General features: G+C 38.7%; 1 protein-coding gene across 6 annotated transcripts in view; it reads right to left on the bottom strand.

Moving 5' to 3' along the window:
- Positions 1-16,954, bottom strand: part of ZFX (zinc finger protein X-linked) — a 56,988-nt gene that overhangs the window by 24,409 nt on the left and 15,625 nt on the right. For 4 of the 6 annotated variants that reach the window (XM_011235119.3, XM_034648780.1, XM_034648775.1 and 1 more), the window contains exons 2-3: positions 8,485-8,573; positions 4,985-5,554 (exon numbers count right to left, since the gene is read on the bottom strand). In XM_011235119.3, coding sequence (XP_011233421.1) covers positions 4,985-5,554; positions 8,485-8,545 — 631 coding nt within the window. In that variant the 5' untranslated portion in view covers positions 8,546-8,573. Of the gene's footprint in view, positions 1-4,984; positions 5,555-7,156; positions 7,212-8,484; positions 8,574-16,954 lie in introns of those variants that run through there. The other 2 variants (XM_034648778.1, XM_034648777.1) reach the window with 2 other exon arrangements.

Here is a 16,954-nt window from a genome sequence, read left to right as displayed (position 1 = left end):
GAGACCTTCAGAGGGAAGAAATGCCAAGACAGACACTAAAGACTTTATAAAAGCTGTTTTTTAGGGTCTTAGATCCAGTGACTTACTGAAATTTTTGAAGAGTATTTAGATGTCTGTTCGTGTTCTCTGACCAATGAGGTGATAAGAATCATAGGAATTCAGAGATAATACTACCATCTCTCCTCATATTATGAAAAGCATTAAAGCTAACTGCTAATAATGGCATCTCTGCATTCTCTATCATGGAGAAAATCAGACCATAGTTCCTCTATATGCTTACCACAAAGACTTTGTCAATCCTAAACTTCTGAAATCAATTTAGGTTTTAAGTTGAAATGCAGCACTGGGAGGCAGAAACAAGAGAAATGCTAATTAATTCCAAAGCATTCAATTGGTTTGATTCCAAAGCCAGTAGTAAATTAAAAAAATTTTTTTTAAAGATTTTATTTATTTATTTGACAGAGAGACAGCCAGCGAGAGAGGGAACACAAGCAGGGGGAGTGGGAGAGGAAGAAGCAGGCTCATAGCAGAGGAGCCTGATATGGGGCTCGATCCCAGAACGCCGGGATCACGCCCTAAGCCGAAGTCAGACGCTTAACCACTGTGCCACCCAGGCGCCCCGTAAATTAAATTTTTTAACACGACTTTACTTTGAAAGGAAAAGGGATGATGGCGTGGAATGGAGGAAAAATGAAGTACCTGCAAAAGGACAACAGATACTACCAAAAGTCACCATCCCCAAACCCAATTTAAAAGCAATCAGGGGCACCTGGGTGGCGCAGCTGGCTAAGCATCTGACTCTTAGTTTCATCTCATGATCTCAGGGTCTTGAGATCAAGCTCCGTGTCAGGCTCCATGCTTGGTGTGGAGTCTGCTTGGGATTCTCTCCCCCTCTCCGTCTGCCCCTCCACTCATGCTTTCTCTTTCTCTCTCTCTTTCTCAAAAATAAATAAATAAAGATTTAAAAATTAAAAAAAAAATAAAAGCAATCAAACCAATTCATTATAGTAAAATAGGGGGATTAGGTAACGTGTTTGTGTATGTGTACGTGTGTGTGTGTGTTCTTTGAGCCTGGATGTGACATTCTATTTTAAAAGGAAAGGAATAGGGGCCCCTGGGTGGCTCAGTGGATTAAGCAGCTGACTCTTGATTTGGGCTCCGGTCATCTCAGGGTCCTGGGATAAGCCCTGGGCTGGCTCCCTGCTCAGTGGGGAGTCTGCTTCTCCCTCTACCCCTCCTCCCGCTTGTGTGCACACACTCTCTCAATAAATAAAATCCTAATAAAAAGAAAGAATCTAGTATATTATGTCAACTGTTACTAAATTAACTTTTAGTATTTTTTTACGACATTCTTGGAGGGCTGAACTTCCTAAAAGAGTAATAAAGGCAAGAGACAGTATGCAGCTAAAGGGCAAACAACGCTATGCATTTTACTCCTTAGCAAACAAGTTTAAGTGAAAAGAGAAGTCAAGGAGAACCAAGAGTGCTTTCTCCTAAATATTTCACCAGATCCTCTTGCCCTCATAAAGCATGATGAACCCAACTCCTTACTTTCTCCAGCCTTGCTCTGGGTTGCCTGGTCTTGCAACAGAAAATCTGGCAGTGGTATTTCAAAATGGTATTTTCATACTGAATGGCACATCTGACATACAAACTAAAGACTCCCAATCTCAGCCAGCCCCTCAATGCACCTAAATAATCTACCCTGTAAATTCTTAAGCTTCCTGCCCTGGTTCCTCCCTTTAAGACTAAGTCTTTTCAACTCTTCACCTCTATTCTTCAGCTTTCCACCCAACCTCTGCACGTCCTATATTGGCAGGTGAATTTGCTGCACAAAGAAAATAGCTCTCAACATACTTTTTAAAATTTTTTTTATTTCTTTTTAAAAATATTTTATTTGTCAGAGAGAGCGAGCGAGCACAAGCAGGGGAAGTGGCAGGCAGAGAGAGAAGCAGGCTCCTCACAGAGCAAGGAGCTCGACAAGGGACTCGATCCCAGGACCCTGGGATCGTGACCTGAGCCAAAGGCTGATGCCCAACTGACTGAGCCACCCAGGTGTCCCTTTATTTTTTTTTTAATATTTTATTTTTAAGTAATCTCTACACCCACTGTGGGGCTCGAACTCACAACCCTGAGATCAAGAGTTACATGCTCTACCAACTGAGCCAGCCAGGCACCTGCTTCCAATATTCTAAAGCTCCTTTTACTGCCCCTGTCTCAGAGAAGGTACTCACTCTTCCTCTCTAGGCCTCACCCAACAGCCCTCCACTGCTGCCGTGGACCTCATTCCCTTCCCCTTCTCTGGAACTGCTCCATCTGGTAACCCTTCCCTTATCTTTAGTCTATCCAGTGGTTTGTGTCCTGCACCTACAAGACTATAAATATGCACAACACCCTTTCACCATCCAGCCAAACATCAAAAGCTATGCTCCTGCCTCTCTTGTCCCTTCCCTGATTACAACAGCCATTTATACAAACTGCTTCACTTACTTCACTTCCACCAACTTCTCAATCCATTACAGTTCATCTCTTCTATCTCCTCTCCATTGGCCCATGCTTTATTGAAACTACTTTAATTAAGATACAAATACCTCCTAATTCCTCAATGGAACAGCTCCACTCTCTCTTCTCAGTGATAACACTTCCAGAAATTCTTTTCATCTTTAACAGTGTTAAAAATACTCTCTAAAAGATTTTTCTCCTCCGCTTCCAAAACCTCTTGATTTTCATGGGCTCTTCTCTTCCACGTACTTCTTAAATATCTAAAGGATCCATACTCGTTATTCTACAAGCACTCTCTGAGGAACACCACCCATTTCCGCACAGGATACTATCTATATTTTGTTGTCCCAAATTTCTTCCTCTAGACACAACCTCTCTCAAAAGCACCAAATTCGTATTATCAACTGCCTAGAAAAAAACATCCACCAGATTGTCCCCAGCAAGAACTCAAACTTCTAACAGGTCCTAAATCATGTTTTTTCCACCAAATCTCTACCTCTCTGGTAATAGCATGACCAGGTACCCAATCCCCCAAGTAGAAACCTTAGGTTCCTCCATGAATTCTTTCTCCCTCAGATCCCCACACCTATTCTATCTGCCACAAAATCTCATTCATTTTACTTCCTAAACTCTCTTGAATCTAGTTCCCCCTTTCTGTCCCCATTCCGAATATCAAGGTACTTAGGATCTTCTTTATCTCATAAATGAACCATTTCAACTAACCTCTACCACCAGTCTCTCCCTTACTTATTTTTATTCTGTATCACTACCAAAATTACCTTGCTAAAATAAATTCAAACTTCAAATAGCTATCATATTTTTCCCTGTGAGATTGGCAAAAACTAAAAAGGAAAATAATACCCTGTGTTGGTCAGTCATGTAGGGAAATGGACCTTCTCATAAACCTGGTGGGGGAATTATTATTAAGCAAAATACTGAGGCAATATCACCAGACTTATAAATCTGTATACCCTCTGATCTAGCAATTCTATTTCAAGAAATTTGTTTTAATGGGGGCACCTGGGTGGCTCAGTCATTAAGCGTCTGCCTTCGGCTCATGTCATGATCCCAGGGTCCTGGGATCAAGTCCTGCATTGGACTCCCTGCTCAGCGGGGAGCCTGCTTCTCCCTCTCCCACTTTCCCTGCTTGTATTCCCTCCCTCACTGTCTCTCTCTGTGAAATAAATAAAATAGAAAGAAAAGAAAAGAAAGAAATTTGTTCTAATGAATTAACCAGAAAGTACACAAAGATATACAAGTACATCCTAAAGTTCCCTTCAGTCCCAGCAAAGGCTAGGACTTTTTTTTTTTTTTTTTAAACAATTTGCCTGGAACGTCTCCCTCCCAATTCACGCCCTTCTTCACCTGGTAAAAATAGAACTCATCCTTGAGTTCAAAGATCAGCAACTCCATCTTGTCTCCACAGCAACTTGGTCATGCCTCTGCATCATAGTGCAACCTATCTTTCTCTCCTGCAGTAGACTGTAAGCTCTCTAAGGACAATGGTTTTATGTATTTTTTTATTTATCACCTATCCATATCTGCACTACTTACAACAATGTCTAACACAGAGTAGGGAGCCCAAACACATGTCTTGAATGAAGGCATTTTCTTCCTCTTCACACAAAGAATTCTCGGATTTCCGAAATCCCTAAAATGCTGGTGGACTCCAATATATGCTATGTGAAACTCCTCTAACAGGTATTCAAGCAAACCAAACAGTCTTGTGAATTTATATAAGCAAACAGTCTCTGAGTCTTTGTTTGAAGTTTAGCCCCTAAAGGCACAAGAATCCCCATACTGGGCCAAAACTGTGGTCTATCCAATTGAGGATTTTATCTCTAGAAGTGGTACCAAGAAATAGGTTGTAAGAAGACACAGCTATCCTTCCAGATGTTAAGTTAAAAATGTACAAGTGTGTTCCAAAACACCTTTTCTTCAATAACCTACTATGAGTCCATCATACTTGAAATCATGTTTTGGAATCATTTGAAGTTTCAATACTATGCCAGAGCTCTTTTCCATAGCATTTTACATGTAAGTAGAGTAAGTACATAAGTAGTACACAAGTAGCACTGTATATCCATATATAAGAATATAAATAGTTTGGTTATACATTTTTTTCCAAGTTGAACTCTTTTTTAGTTTCAAGAGGATTCCTAATTCTAATAAAGGCTCATAACAGCCTAATGACATCCTTCATGATTTCAGAAAGTTCAGTTCTACTCCTTTCCGTCTTTTTCTAGACTGAAGAAATCTCATCTTTCTATTGTGTCCTTATAGAGAAACGACTTTATTCTGCACCATTTCACTTTTCTGAATTTTGAGTTATCTTACAGGCTCCAAACTGAAACAACAATGCAGGTAGGTCTATGAGATTTACTTTAATTTTATAGATGTCAAGAAAATTTCACCCCTGATGTAAGTTAGGAAAGACAGCCTTCAAAAATACCTTTGACAATCACGGTACCCCAAGACTTACAGGAAATCATAAGGTAGTCCTCACAGTTGCTTTTGTCATCATCTTGCTGGTCCACAGGGATCCCATTGGCATCTATGACTGCTTCAGAGGCACAATCTGCTACCAATACTTCTTCTGAAACGACATCCGTTGTCAGAGGGTCGTTGATGATTTCTGCTTCTACTACACTGTCATGAACCACGTGTTCAACATGTCCAACATCAGACACATGTATAGATTCACTCGTCAAGACGTGTTCTGGCATAGACATTGAGGCTGAAGTAATGTCGGAAGCTAAAACGTCATCTGGGACTGTGCAATGTGCTAAAGAAACTTCTTCAGTTACATCTGAGTCCAGCACTTGCTCAGGAATGATGACCGTTTCAGACACATCTGCTTCTTCCATGATATCGGGGCACTGAACATCTTCTATAACAACATCCTCAATAACATCCTGGATTACAACTGAGTCTGGGTCATCAGGAACAAAGTTATGCACAGTTATGTCTGAATCCACAACATCTGAAACAAAAACAGTTTCTTGTACTTCCACAACAATTTGATCACCGTCCATGTGTGTAGCATCAGCTCCTTAAAAAAAAAAAAAAAAAATTAAAATCACAAATTTCAGGTAGGTGTGCATGACTACCTCCAATAACGTAAATGTTATTTAATTCCTAAGAATAAAACAGACTAGCACCTCAGTTTTCTCAAACACTAACAGAGATTAAAGAGGGAATCTATTTTTGAATCATATCAGAAATTTTTAATACAAGAACTTTTATTCTCATCCCAAACCAAGTGATAGGTAAGGAAATACAGAAAAACAAAGCAACTGAGCCAGACACACACACACACACACACACACACACACACACACACACACACACAAATCATGAAAGTAAAATTCTAGGCTCACTAAAGTTAATCCCATATGCATAGGTACTTAAGGGATGATTACAAAACTAAGTAATGCAAGTTCAGGTGACACACCATTTTCCTTCATTATATGTGTTTTCATTTATTTTTCCTTCTTGTTCCATCTCTTTCTCCTCAACTCATAGTTTTCTTCTTTCCACCTCTCCCATGTATCTCTTTTATTTTTACCCCTTCCATTATTACCCCTTTCTCCTACTTCGTTCTAGAACAGTAGCTCACCAATATCCTCCATTTATGACTATGGAAATTTAGAAATTATCCTCTGAATCTAGAATATAAAAGGACTGGGGCATAAATGAAGAGAGGGCTAGAAGGCCACAGTTACAGAGAAAAGACAACTGGCTAAGGAGTCTCTGTGGATAGATGAGATACATAAACGTGCAGCTGCTCTGGAGTGGTGGAGGCCAAGGTTAGCTGGAATGGGGCCTGCCCCAACTTCACCAGGGTATTCCGTCTCCATTCAGCCTCTTCCTGTCCCCCCATATCCTAATCCCCCAGGCAGCTCCTCAAAATATAAGAAATCTTACTCTAGTCCACTCTGCAATTAAGGAATAAAGGTAGAGGGTTGAATCAATTGAAGCCCCGCTGAGATTAAATGACTTCACCAAGATCACAGTTCGCACAGATTATGGGGCTCCATAAATATTAATCTGAATGAATGCCACAAATAGGAATCAAAATCAAATATCCTTGCCAAAAACACAGGATAAAAGAAAACAAATCCAGCATCTTGGATCCTGGTCTAGAGAAAAGCAAAGTTTTATAAAAGTCTTAACCTAAAATGCTATCCTGTTGATTAGTGCTTCTGGATGTGACTCAAACCAGGCTGAGTCCAAGCAGCTGCCTAACTCAATGACCATGTGTCACTGGCCAGGTCCTCAGAAACATATGGCTTTGTTTAACAAACACGAATGACCAACAAGGACCAAAAATATCATTGAAAAATGCAGGAAATCTTACAGCCAGTTAATAAAGAGTATGTTTCCTTTAATTTCTATAGGACTTCTACAAAATGCTTTATATTCATTTGTTTTCCATATTCTCAATATTAATATCAGCAACAGATCATTGTAATATCCATTTTGCAGACATGAAAATGAAAGCATTTGGTGGCAAGAAGACTGGTTACAAAATCTAAATCAGAGAGTACGGTTTGGACACTTATTCATTTTGTGACCTTGGGCAAGTCATTTAACCTCGGAGTTTCAGTTTCCTCATCAGTAAAATGAGGACAGTAGTATCTGCCATGCATACCTCACAGGACTGTTGTGATGATCAAATGGGAATGTATGGGAAGTGTTCTGAAAAACTGTAATGAGAGGTTTCATTATTATTAGGACATGAAAACGGAGGCCCTGACAGATTAAGTGACTTGCTCAAAGATAAACAAACACCATTAAGTGTTAACAATCTGGGCTAAAATGCAATAGCCCTTCAATCCACCACTTACTTAGCCCACGACCCAGGCTCACTTGTGGTAAGATTAAGCTACTAAATAGTGTGTGTTTTTCTCCAAAGAGCTTAATCTCTCTTTCAAGCACATTAATTATACTTCATGTTCCAATGCAGAGAGAATCATACCTCTGCATTTATCATTATCAAACTGAAGTTACCAAATGTAAATTAAAAGACTATTCCAAGTTGTTAAGAAAAATATATATACCCCTGCTGGATTTAGAGATTGAAGGAAAAGTCAAAATTTGAAATCATTAATATATAATTTACTGAAAAAGTTGATCACTATTTTTTAATATACTGCAATATGATCATTTCAAGTCCAATGGAAAACTAGTCAATGTTTTATTTATAAGGGTAGCTAGCTAATGTGATAAAAAAAAAACCATTTTACATTATAAAACCTAGCATAATCACTTTACAATGCTACACAACTGGAATCATGTGTAATCTGAAATTGTCAATACTTTTTTTTTTTCTATTTTTAGAACGTCATCAATTTAATAGTCCTTGAAGTTTGGAGAGTGAGGTAAGACTCCATCTTCCTGAAGCAGAGAGCTCCTTTTGTCACCTTGTGAGAGACAAGGTTATAAAAGGAGGATGGGGTCAGACCGTGGAGGGCCTGAGGCTTATACCTTACCTGCTGGGTAATGGAAACCAGAGAAATGACACAAACCACATGTTATTTTTTGATCGGTATTCTAATTGGTGGGCTGGACAAAAGAGACTAAGGGTAAGAAAAAGAATTTAAAAGTTACTGCAGACTAAGAATGAGACAATAGAGAATGTCTATGGGGGAGGAAGTAGAACGAAGAGATGTAAGCAAGGAACATTTTTAAAGGGAGAAGTAACCGGACTTAGCACTGTAACTGGGCAAGATGCAAAGAACTGAAGAGAGCACTGGTGTTTTGATACTGCTGCTGTTATGGAGAAGAACATGAATGTTGGTTGTGAAGGAAACACATTTTTAAGGACAGGAACAATTATGTGCTCATTTTAACAAATTTAGGCTTGACAGGATAAAAAGATACCTAAGTGTGAGTATCAGTGTGAGAGTCTAGCAATTAGTCCACTTGACAGCCAACTCCAAATTTTGTAGTTGGGAAGCAGAACGACCCAAGTTATACCTGTTGCATCAAAAAATGAGTTTGGCTCTTGTGGCTGTAATTCAAGTCCATCTTCATCCATGGCCTTTAATTCTCATCAGTCACAGCTCCTAAATCAGAAAAAAAGTAAATCAAGCATTACTTTTTTAATATCATGTATTAAAAATCTCATCATATTTATATTTCTGAAATACTCAAAATTATGTGAAAGATCAACACTTATCAAAAATTTATCTATCTAAAATGAAAGAGAACTTAACTAATGTCCGATGATATATGGGCATCTAAATGACAAGGGAAGGCAGATAAATCATCCAAGTCAGCTGTGCCTAGCCTTTTTTTTTTTTTAAGATTTTATTTATTTATTTGAGGGGGGGGAGAAGCGGACTCCCCACTGAGTAGGGAGCCTGATGTGGAGCTTGATCCCAGGACCCAGAGATTGTGACCTGAGCCGAAGGCAGCCACTTAACTGACTGAGCCACCCAGGTATCCCTGTGCCTAGCTTTTTAATTGAGAAACCGCTTTCACACAGCAAGTATACACATCTTGATGAATTTTTTTTTTTTTAATTTTATTCGACAGAGATAGAGACAGCCAACGAGAGAGGGAACACAAGCAGGGGGAGTGGGAGAGGAAGAAGCAGGCTCACAGCGGAGGAGCCTGATGTGGGGCTCGATCCCACAACCCCGGGATCACGCCCTGAGCCAAAGGCAGACGCCCAACCGCTGTGCCACCCAGGCGCCCTGATGAATTTTTTTTTAAGATTTATTAATTTTAGAAAGAGAAAGAGACAACATGGGGGGGGGGCAGAGAGAGAATCTCAAACAGACTCCCCGCTGAGCACAGAGCCTGAAGCAGGGCTCGATCTTACAACCCAGAGATCGTGACCTGAGCTGAAATCAAGAGTCAGACGCTTAACTGACTGAGCCACCCAATAAAATAAATAAATCTAAAAATAAGTAAATCTTTAAAAAACAGACAAAACAACAAAAAACTTAACCAATTAAATAATACACTATTTAATACTAATCACTAATCAGGGAGTGTGGTTTACTCATGTTATAAATACTGCATAAACTGCCTCCCTCATTGGTTTCCTTATCTACTTTCTCACTTGCTAATCCAGCCTAAATGGTACTATTTAGATGCATTTTCTTTCACATTTATCATTTTTTGCTGATGATATAAGTAATGAATGCTTCTCACTAAAATTTCAAATAACAGAAAGTGCAATTTTTCTTTTTTTTTTTTAATTTTAGTAATCTCTACACCCAACATGGGGCTCAAACTCACATCCCCCAGATTAAGAGTCCCATGCTCCAACTGAGCCAGCCAGGTGCCCCAAGAGTCATTTTTCTAAAGCATCAGCTAGATGATGTCATTCTGTTGAAAAATGTTTGACAGCTCCCCGCTGCTTCCAAATAAAGTTCATAATCCCACCATCTTCTAAATTCCAGCCCCAAACTATCTTTCCATCATTCTCTTCCCTACCTTCCCTTCAAGCACCTCCCCCCACCACTGCACGCACACACTTCAGCCAAACAAAAATGTTCCACGTCCCTAGTAAGACCCTAAGCTCTACATTGAGCTCAGGGTTTCTTCTACCTGGAACACCCTTCCCTTATCAACTCTGCTTGGATCTTTTCTCCAAGTCCCCGTCCCCACAAAAAAAGAAAAAGCTGAAAATAATCTCTCCCTCCTCTCAATTTCTACAGCACTTTTATCCTTTTACTCTGATTTTACTTGTTCGCAATAAATATTTATTTATATATGTCTTATTTTCAGATGTTAAACTTACATATAAATAGTTCTTAAATATCCATGAAAAACTCAAATAGCATTAATATAATAAATGGATTTTCAACATATCTCTGAGACATTCATTTTCAAGGAAGGATATAGATCGTGTTATTTACTCGAACTGCTTCAAATTAAAAGGAACAACAAAAAATTTTTCAACTATGAAAAATGGAAAACATACATGCTTTGAATAAGTTGTCAACTGCTCTCGCCCCATTAAAATCACCTCTGGGGGGGCGCCTGGGTGGCTCAGTCGGTTAAAGGTCTGCCTTCGGCTTGGGTCATGATCTCGGGGTCCTGGGATCAGCAGGGAGTCGGCTTCTCCCTCTCCCTCTGCCCCTCCCCTCCACTCGTGTTCCCTCTCTCTCTGTCTCATAAATAAATAAAATCTTTAAAAAACAAAAAATAAATTAAATCAAATCACCTCTGGCCATAATGCTTTCTCTTCTCCCCCCTTTAAAAATGTAATTATGAAATGATAAACAGTAAATTAATCTTCTAAACATAATGCTATACTACTATCTGAAATTAAGCCAATTAAGAGGGTAATGAATAGGATTTGTTAAGGTATTAAGGCCCTCTCTCCAGTTTCCCTACATAAACCCAATCCCGTCAGCTCTAAGAATTCTCAACCTGTACACTAATTCTTTTGCTGAGTATTCATCCTCCTTGGCTTTTCTATTAAGAGTTTGACAGATAATCACTCCCCTGGATTCCAAAGCTCTCTCCTTCCCTCACTTCTCTTCCCACCTCCCCAACTGCTGGTTACTCTGCCTCCCCACTCCTTACTGCAGCCTTGCCCCGGAAGGTACACTCAGCCCTCACTTCTTCCTTCTGCTTTTTATTCTACGGTTTCAACTACCATTTACACAAAGATGAGTCCCCAAATCCACATACTCAGGGTAGCACCTAACACTTCCACCAGACCGCCTGTAGAGTATTCTCATCAGGACAGAACCCTGCTTTCTCCTGACAAGACCCACTATGGCCTTTTCCTTCTTCCCTGCTTAAATTCAGTCAGGTTGTCAGACCTCTTCTCCACAACTTCTCAGGAATCTGTCCCTCTCTCTTTATTCCCAGTGTCACCACTTACTCTCAGCTTCCTATTTCCTGATCCCCGCTCCCGGCGGGGGGGGGGGGGGGGGGAAAAANTGAAAATAGCCTCTCCACTGGCATTTCTGCCACTCCCACAACAAATGACGAGGAAGCCTGTTACATGTGAGGGCTAGGGCCAAGTCCTGAGGAGGCATTCCTGCAGTTTCCATCTGCCGCACACTGATCCTCTGAAGCACCGCTTCCATCATGGCACTCCCCTGCTCAGAAAGCCTGCAGTTCCCCAATATGCAAGCTGCTCTAAAATATTAACCCCAGCCATCACAACAGATTTATTTGCCATTATACCCATCATTTTACATCCTATCCATCTATTTTCTAACGGATATTCTGGCCCAAATGGAGGGTATCCATTCACCTTATTTTTTACTTAGGTGAGCAGTAATTATTAAACGGTTTTAACTGATTATTTTTAATTCTGTCATTACAAAATTCAAATCAGGAAAAAACATGTTTTGTATTTCTAAGCGGAGATGACTATCCTTCAACTTTGTAAACCCTGTGGGGTTAGAAGTAATTCTCTCTGACAATCAGAATGAAACCAATGTTCTTAGAACAGAAGCCATTTAGAAGAGTTCTCAAGATTGCGAAAAACTAAGAATGGGGCATGTGCACTAAAATAACATAACTGAAATTGCCGCTGCCTTTGCTGCAAGAACCAAGCCCAGAGATGAATCTGGAGACAAATAAGCAGAACGGTTCAGAGAACCAACTTAGGTGAACACATACCAACGTTTTGTCTGATTACGAGATGTCCTCAAACATACTTCTGAGACCCCACTCTCACCTCAAGGTCAGTAAAAAAGTCCCTTCCCAGTTGCAAAAATCATGATCCTAAACATGGTGTGGAAGAATTCACAAAAGAAAAACATACAGTTTTAAGGGAAATAATGGGTTGAGAGAAACTCAAAAAACTCACAAAAACTTTCTTCCATTCTTAAAAAAAAAAAAACACAATAAAAATGCCATACCAAGTTAATACATATAGCAAGGGCACTTATCTATCTTAAATTAGGGATAACAAATATAATTCCATCTTGGATCTCTTGATGCCTAGACACTGTAATGATCTCCCTTCTCTAGCAAGCTAACAGGGTGCTTACATATTCACTTTGCTTTTTGCAGCTATTATGCATACAAGAATTACTTTTCTGCTTTTGGCCTCCCAAAAACTCACTGCCTTTTAATTTTATGACTCAACCCTAGTTCCTCTCCCTAAGTCACACTCAGAGAACTAAATTGTACTATATACAGTAAATGGAATTGCTCAAGCTGCAGGAAAGGCAAAAAGCAGATCTGTCTCTAAGAGAATTCTTTTTCCTTTTTCCTAAGTAAAGTCTACCCCCAACATGGGGCTCGAACCCCCGACCCTGAGATCGAGTCGCATGTTCTACTGACTGAGATTTTTCTTAGAGCAAAAGTGGAACTAGTGAAAATTTACATTTAAAGCCTAATTAACATCTTCCCTCTTAAGCTACATTTGTTTCCAATTTTTTCCCCACGTTGTTCAATGTTGGCCATTATTTCTTCAGATACCTAATTTTCACTTATATTTCACTTCCCTTACGAATTGAGCCCTTAAATTAAATTTGTCTCTAAGCTAGCCACTCTTAAATTCGTCAGATCCTCTTTATTTTCACTGCTACCTCTCTAAAAAGCTCTGGTTGTCTTACATCCAGAACCTAATGGGGCCTTTCCAATTAAAAGACTTGAGCCCTTCTAGGGGGTGCCGAGCTCGCTCAGTCTTAAAAGCATGCGACTCTTGTCTCAGGGTCATGAGTTCAAGCCCCGTGTTGGGCACAGAGATCACTTAAAAAGAAAAAAAAGAAAAAAAAAAAAAAAAGACCTGAGCACTTCTTATACTCAAGGAATTTTCTTCTGTTGTTTCTATATTTCCTTCCATTTTCTCTGTTCATTCATATTAGAATTCCTATTATATGATGTAATGACTCCCAAATCTAGCCTCCATGTTGCTTTTCCATTATTTTCTTTCTACTACATTCTCAAAACCCCTGAACTTTTTTCTAAGCTAGCTAATTTGATCTTTACTCCATCTACTGAATTTTTATCTAAAAAGGTCATATTTTAATATCAAAATAAACTTACTTTCTTTTCCATAGCAATCTTTTCTCTCTTTTTTGGTGGATAGAGTATTTTCCCAAATATCTCTGAAGATTTGAAGTTAACTCTATATTCTAAATTAAACTGTCTCTTCTGCTATCTCATTATTCAATCAGTTAGATTTGGTGCCTCTTTCAGACTGATTTTCCTCAAAAGCATGATTCTTCTAGGTTGTCAATTAATACCTATAGATGAAGGTCAAGACTAAAGTTACATTCTGATAGCTGGATTCTATTTCCTCAGCTCAAGTGAGAATCCCTGTTTGTCTAGCAATGAACCTAAATTATGACCACGTTTAGAGCTCTAGAGTCTAGAAGAATGAGGCCAAGGGAGAGAAAAGAACCATGTAAACAGCAGCAATGAACCTAAATTATGACCACGTTTAAAGCTCTAGAGTCTAGAAGAATGAGGCCAAGGGAGAGAAAAGAACCATGTAAACAGCCAGGCTTTCCTTTAATGATAGACAAGCATCCCATCTTCCAAGTACTGGAGGTCCAATAATCCTCAGGTTAGCTACAAGCTACCTAAAGCACTACCCCTTTCTCCCCACAGTACCCGCTTTGGAATTTCCTATGGACAATTTGTACATCAGAGAGCTGAATATCTGGCATTATATCAGGAGGAAAACCACGAGAAGATATCTATACTGATAGGTAAATGACTTAGCTTTTCATACCTTTAATTATTCAGCTGTGCCCACCGCTTGCTCTTTCTCCTAGGACATCCCTGTTTCTGAGATTAGGGATAATGCAGAATGAAATTTCTGGATGGTCCTTCCAACTTTTTGAATAAGGCTACAGGTTCACTAAGCTCTTTAGGGTTTTGCCATTAATTGATTCCCAACTGCTTTATTCAACCAGAAATTCGTCATATTCTGGTTTGCAAGTGGCATACCTCTCAGGTGTTTTTTTGTTTCTCTGGATTTTTCTACTTCTTCCTCAATGATTTTGAAAGGGAAAAAAAAAAGTAAATATGTGTATTCTCTAGTCTATCTTGAATTTGAAGTCATTATGAATTTGCATGTGTCAAATAAAACGACATGGAAATAAATAAAAACAAAAAAAATCTGAAACAGAAATTTTAAAAAATCAATAGTAGTGACAAGTTACAACTCTTACCAACACTTGACAGATCAAATACTCAAAAACTAAGGAAAGAGGGGTGCCTGATTGGCTCAGTCAGTTAAGCATAATCTGCTTGGGATTCTCTCTCCCCCTCTCCCTCTCACCCTGCTCTCATGCGAGTGCTCTCTCTAAAATAAATAAAATCTTAAAAAAAAAATTAAGGGAAGAGATGTATATAATTAACAATATTAATCTAATAGCTTTATTTTAAATTCCATTCCTGAAGAATATTATATTTTGTTTTCAAACAACCTTGCCCACCCTCCATGACAAGAATATGATATAATGCTTGCTGCTGTAAATGTCAGAGCCCTGTCCTTCCCTGACCTGTCCTACTTGGAACTTCTGTACACTTGCTCAAAATTTCAATGGCAAGTTTTTGTTACAGATTAGTTTTTTCCATAGAACCATTCTGAGCCAATCAGTAACTTCACAGTCTTGTTTAAAGTCTAAGAGTTTGAACTTACAAAATCTATTAAAATTTGGCCCTAAAATGACAAGTCTTCTTAATGCCTTATTTTTCCAAAGCCCTTATTCATGCTCAGACTAAGAATTGCCAAAGTACCCTCTGAACCTAGTTGCACTGATGTGCTCTCAATACCAAGCACTAGAGTTTTTAAATGCCTTGGCCTTTAAAACTGTAGCTTGATATTGGGAAATCCATATCCTTTCTAACTAGTTTTCCATATGTAAAGCAGTACAGCCTCCTTAATGCAATACTGCTATTTAATTCACTCAATAATTTATCAATTCATGTTCATTACACAACAATCTACCACGGGGCGGTGGAAGGATGGACAAAAAGGGGAAGGGAAGTAAAAGGTACAAACTTTTAGTTATAAATTAAGACACAGGGATAAAATGTACAGAATAGAGAATTCAGTTAATAATATGTAAAAACTTTGTACAGTGACAGATAGTAGCTAAATTTATCATGGTGCTTACTTCATAAGGTATATAAATGTTGAGTCACTACATTTTAATATACTGAATATATTGTACCACATATACTAAATATACTGTAATACATAATACACTGAAACTAATATTGTATGTCAACTATACTTCAATTAATAAAATAATGTATAAAAACTCATCTCCTTGGATCACTCTTCTTTTGTCCTGAAAAATATTTTTAAAATAGGTTATTAGTCTTTGCTGAGATTTTGAACAGAAATCCTATTCACATATCTCCTCTAATAAAGTATTCCGCCTTTAGTTGCAGGTGTACTGGAGTGGAATATGTCAAACACTTGATGTGATAAAATGATAAAGACAGTTTTCTGACATAATATGAACTGGAGATTATTTTAAACTACACTGTACATGGAACAGTTAATTTAAATAAAACTGTGGGTGGAGAGGCATTTTATTTTATTTTTTTTTTATTTTTTTTTATTTTTTAAAGATTTTATTTATTTATTTGACAGAGACAGCCAGCGAGAGAGGGAACACAAGCAGGGGGAGTGGGAAGAGGAAGAAGCAGGCTCCTAGCAGAGGAGCCTGATGTGGGGCTATCCCATAACGCCGGGATCACGCCCTGAGCCGAAGGCAGACGCTTAACCGCTGTGCCACCCAGGCGCCCCTGGAGAGGCATTTTAAAAGGTCAATCTCTGTCAAATACAGTACATGATAAAGAAAAGCTGGTATTATCAGAAACTGTTTCCTCCCCTTTTCCTTTTTCCTGTACTTGCCATCTTTCCCAAAACTGGGCATTTAATTCATCTCTGAAATGATTATTCCCATAGTTCTTAATTGACTAAGTGCTTTTCTTATCGAATTCCTTCTTAATGAGTAATGTCTCCTTATATTTGAAAATCTTTCTGATAATGTATTAGAACTTGGGTATTTTTTTTTTTAAGATTAAAGCATTCTTGTTTTCATGTTACTTCATTTAAACTAGTAAGTGCCCTCTTAGTTTTCTAGTAACTGGTTATAAAATCATATATTACAGCTTTAGAGATTTTAAACTATTAAATATTCTTAAACTATGAAACTTCTTAAAATTACTGTCTTGCCATATCACCAACACAATAACTTAACTAATACTGACCCTACTTTTTCCCTCACCTACATGACCACATGCTTTTTATTATGGCTTTTTCTAAATACACTACCTTGGGTCTGCAAGGTTCTGTAAACTCAGTGCTGACACTAACACTGTTCTCTGTATGTGTTAAACACTGGCAAAAATATAACACCAGGCTTTTCAACAACTATAACAAAAAAATTTTTTTAAAGATTTTATTTATTTGGCAAAGAGAGAGTACAAGCGGGGGAGGGGGGGCCATGGCAGGCAGAGGGGGGGCCATGGCAGGCAGAGGGAGAGGGAG

Source organism: Ailuropoda melanoleuca, chromosome X, assembly GCF_002007445.2.
Source record: "Ailuropoda melanoleuca isolate Jingjing chromosome X, ASM200744v2, whole genome shotgun sequence".
Classification (NCBI taxonomy): Eukaryota; Metazoa; Chordata; class Mammalia; order Carnivora; family Ursidae; genus Ailuropoda; species Ailuropoda melanoleuca.
Note: the sequence above shows the minus strand (reverse complement) of the source record. Positions and strands in the feature narration are given on the sequence as shown.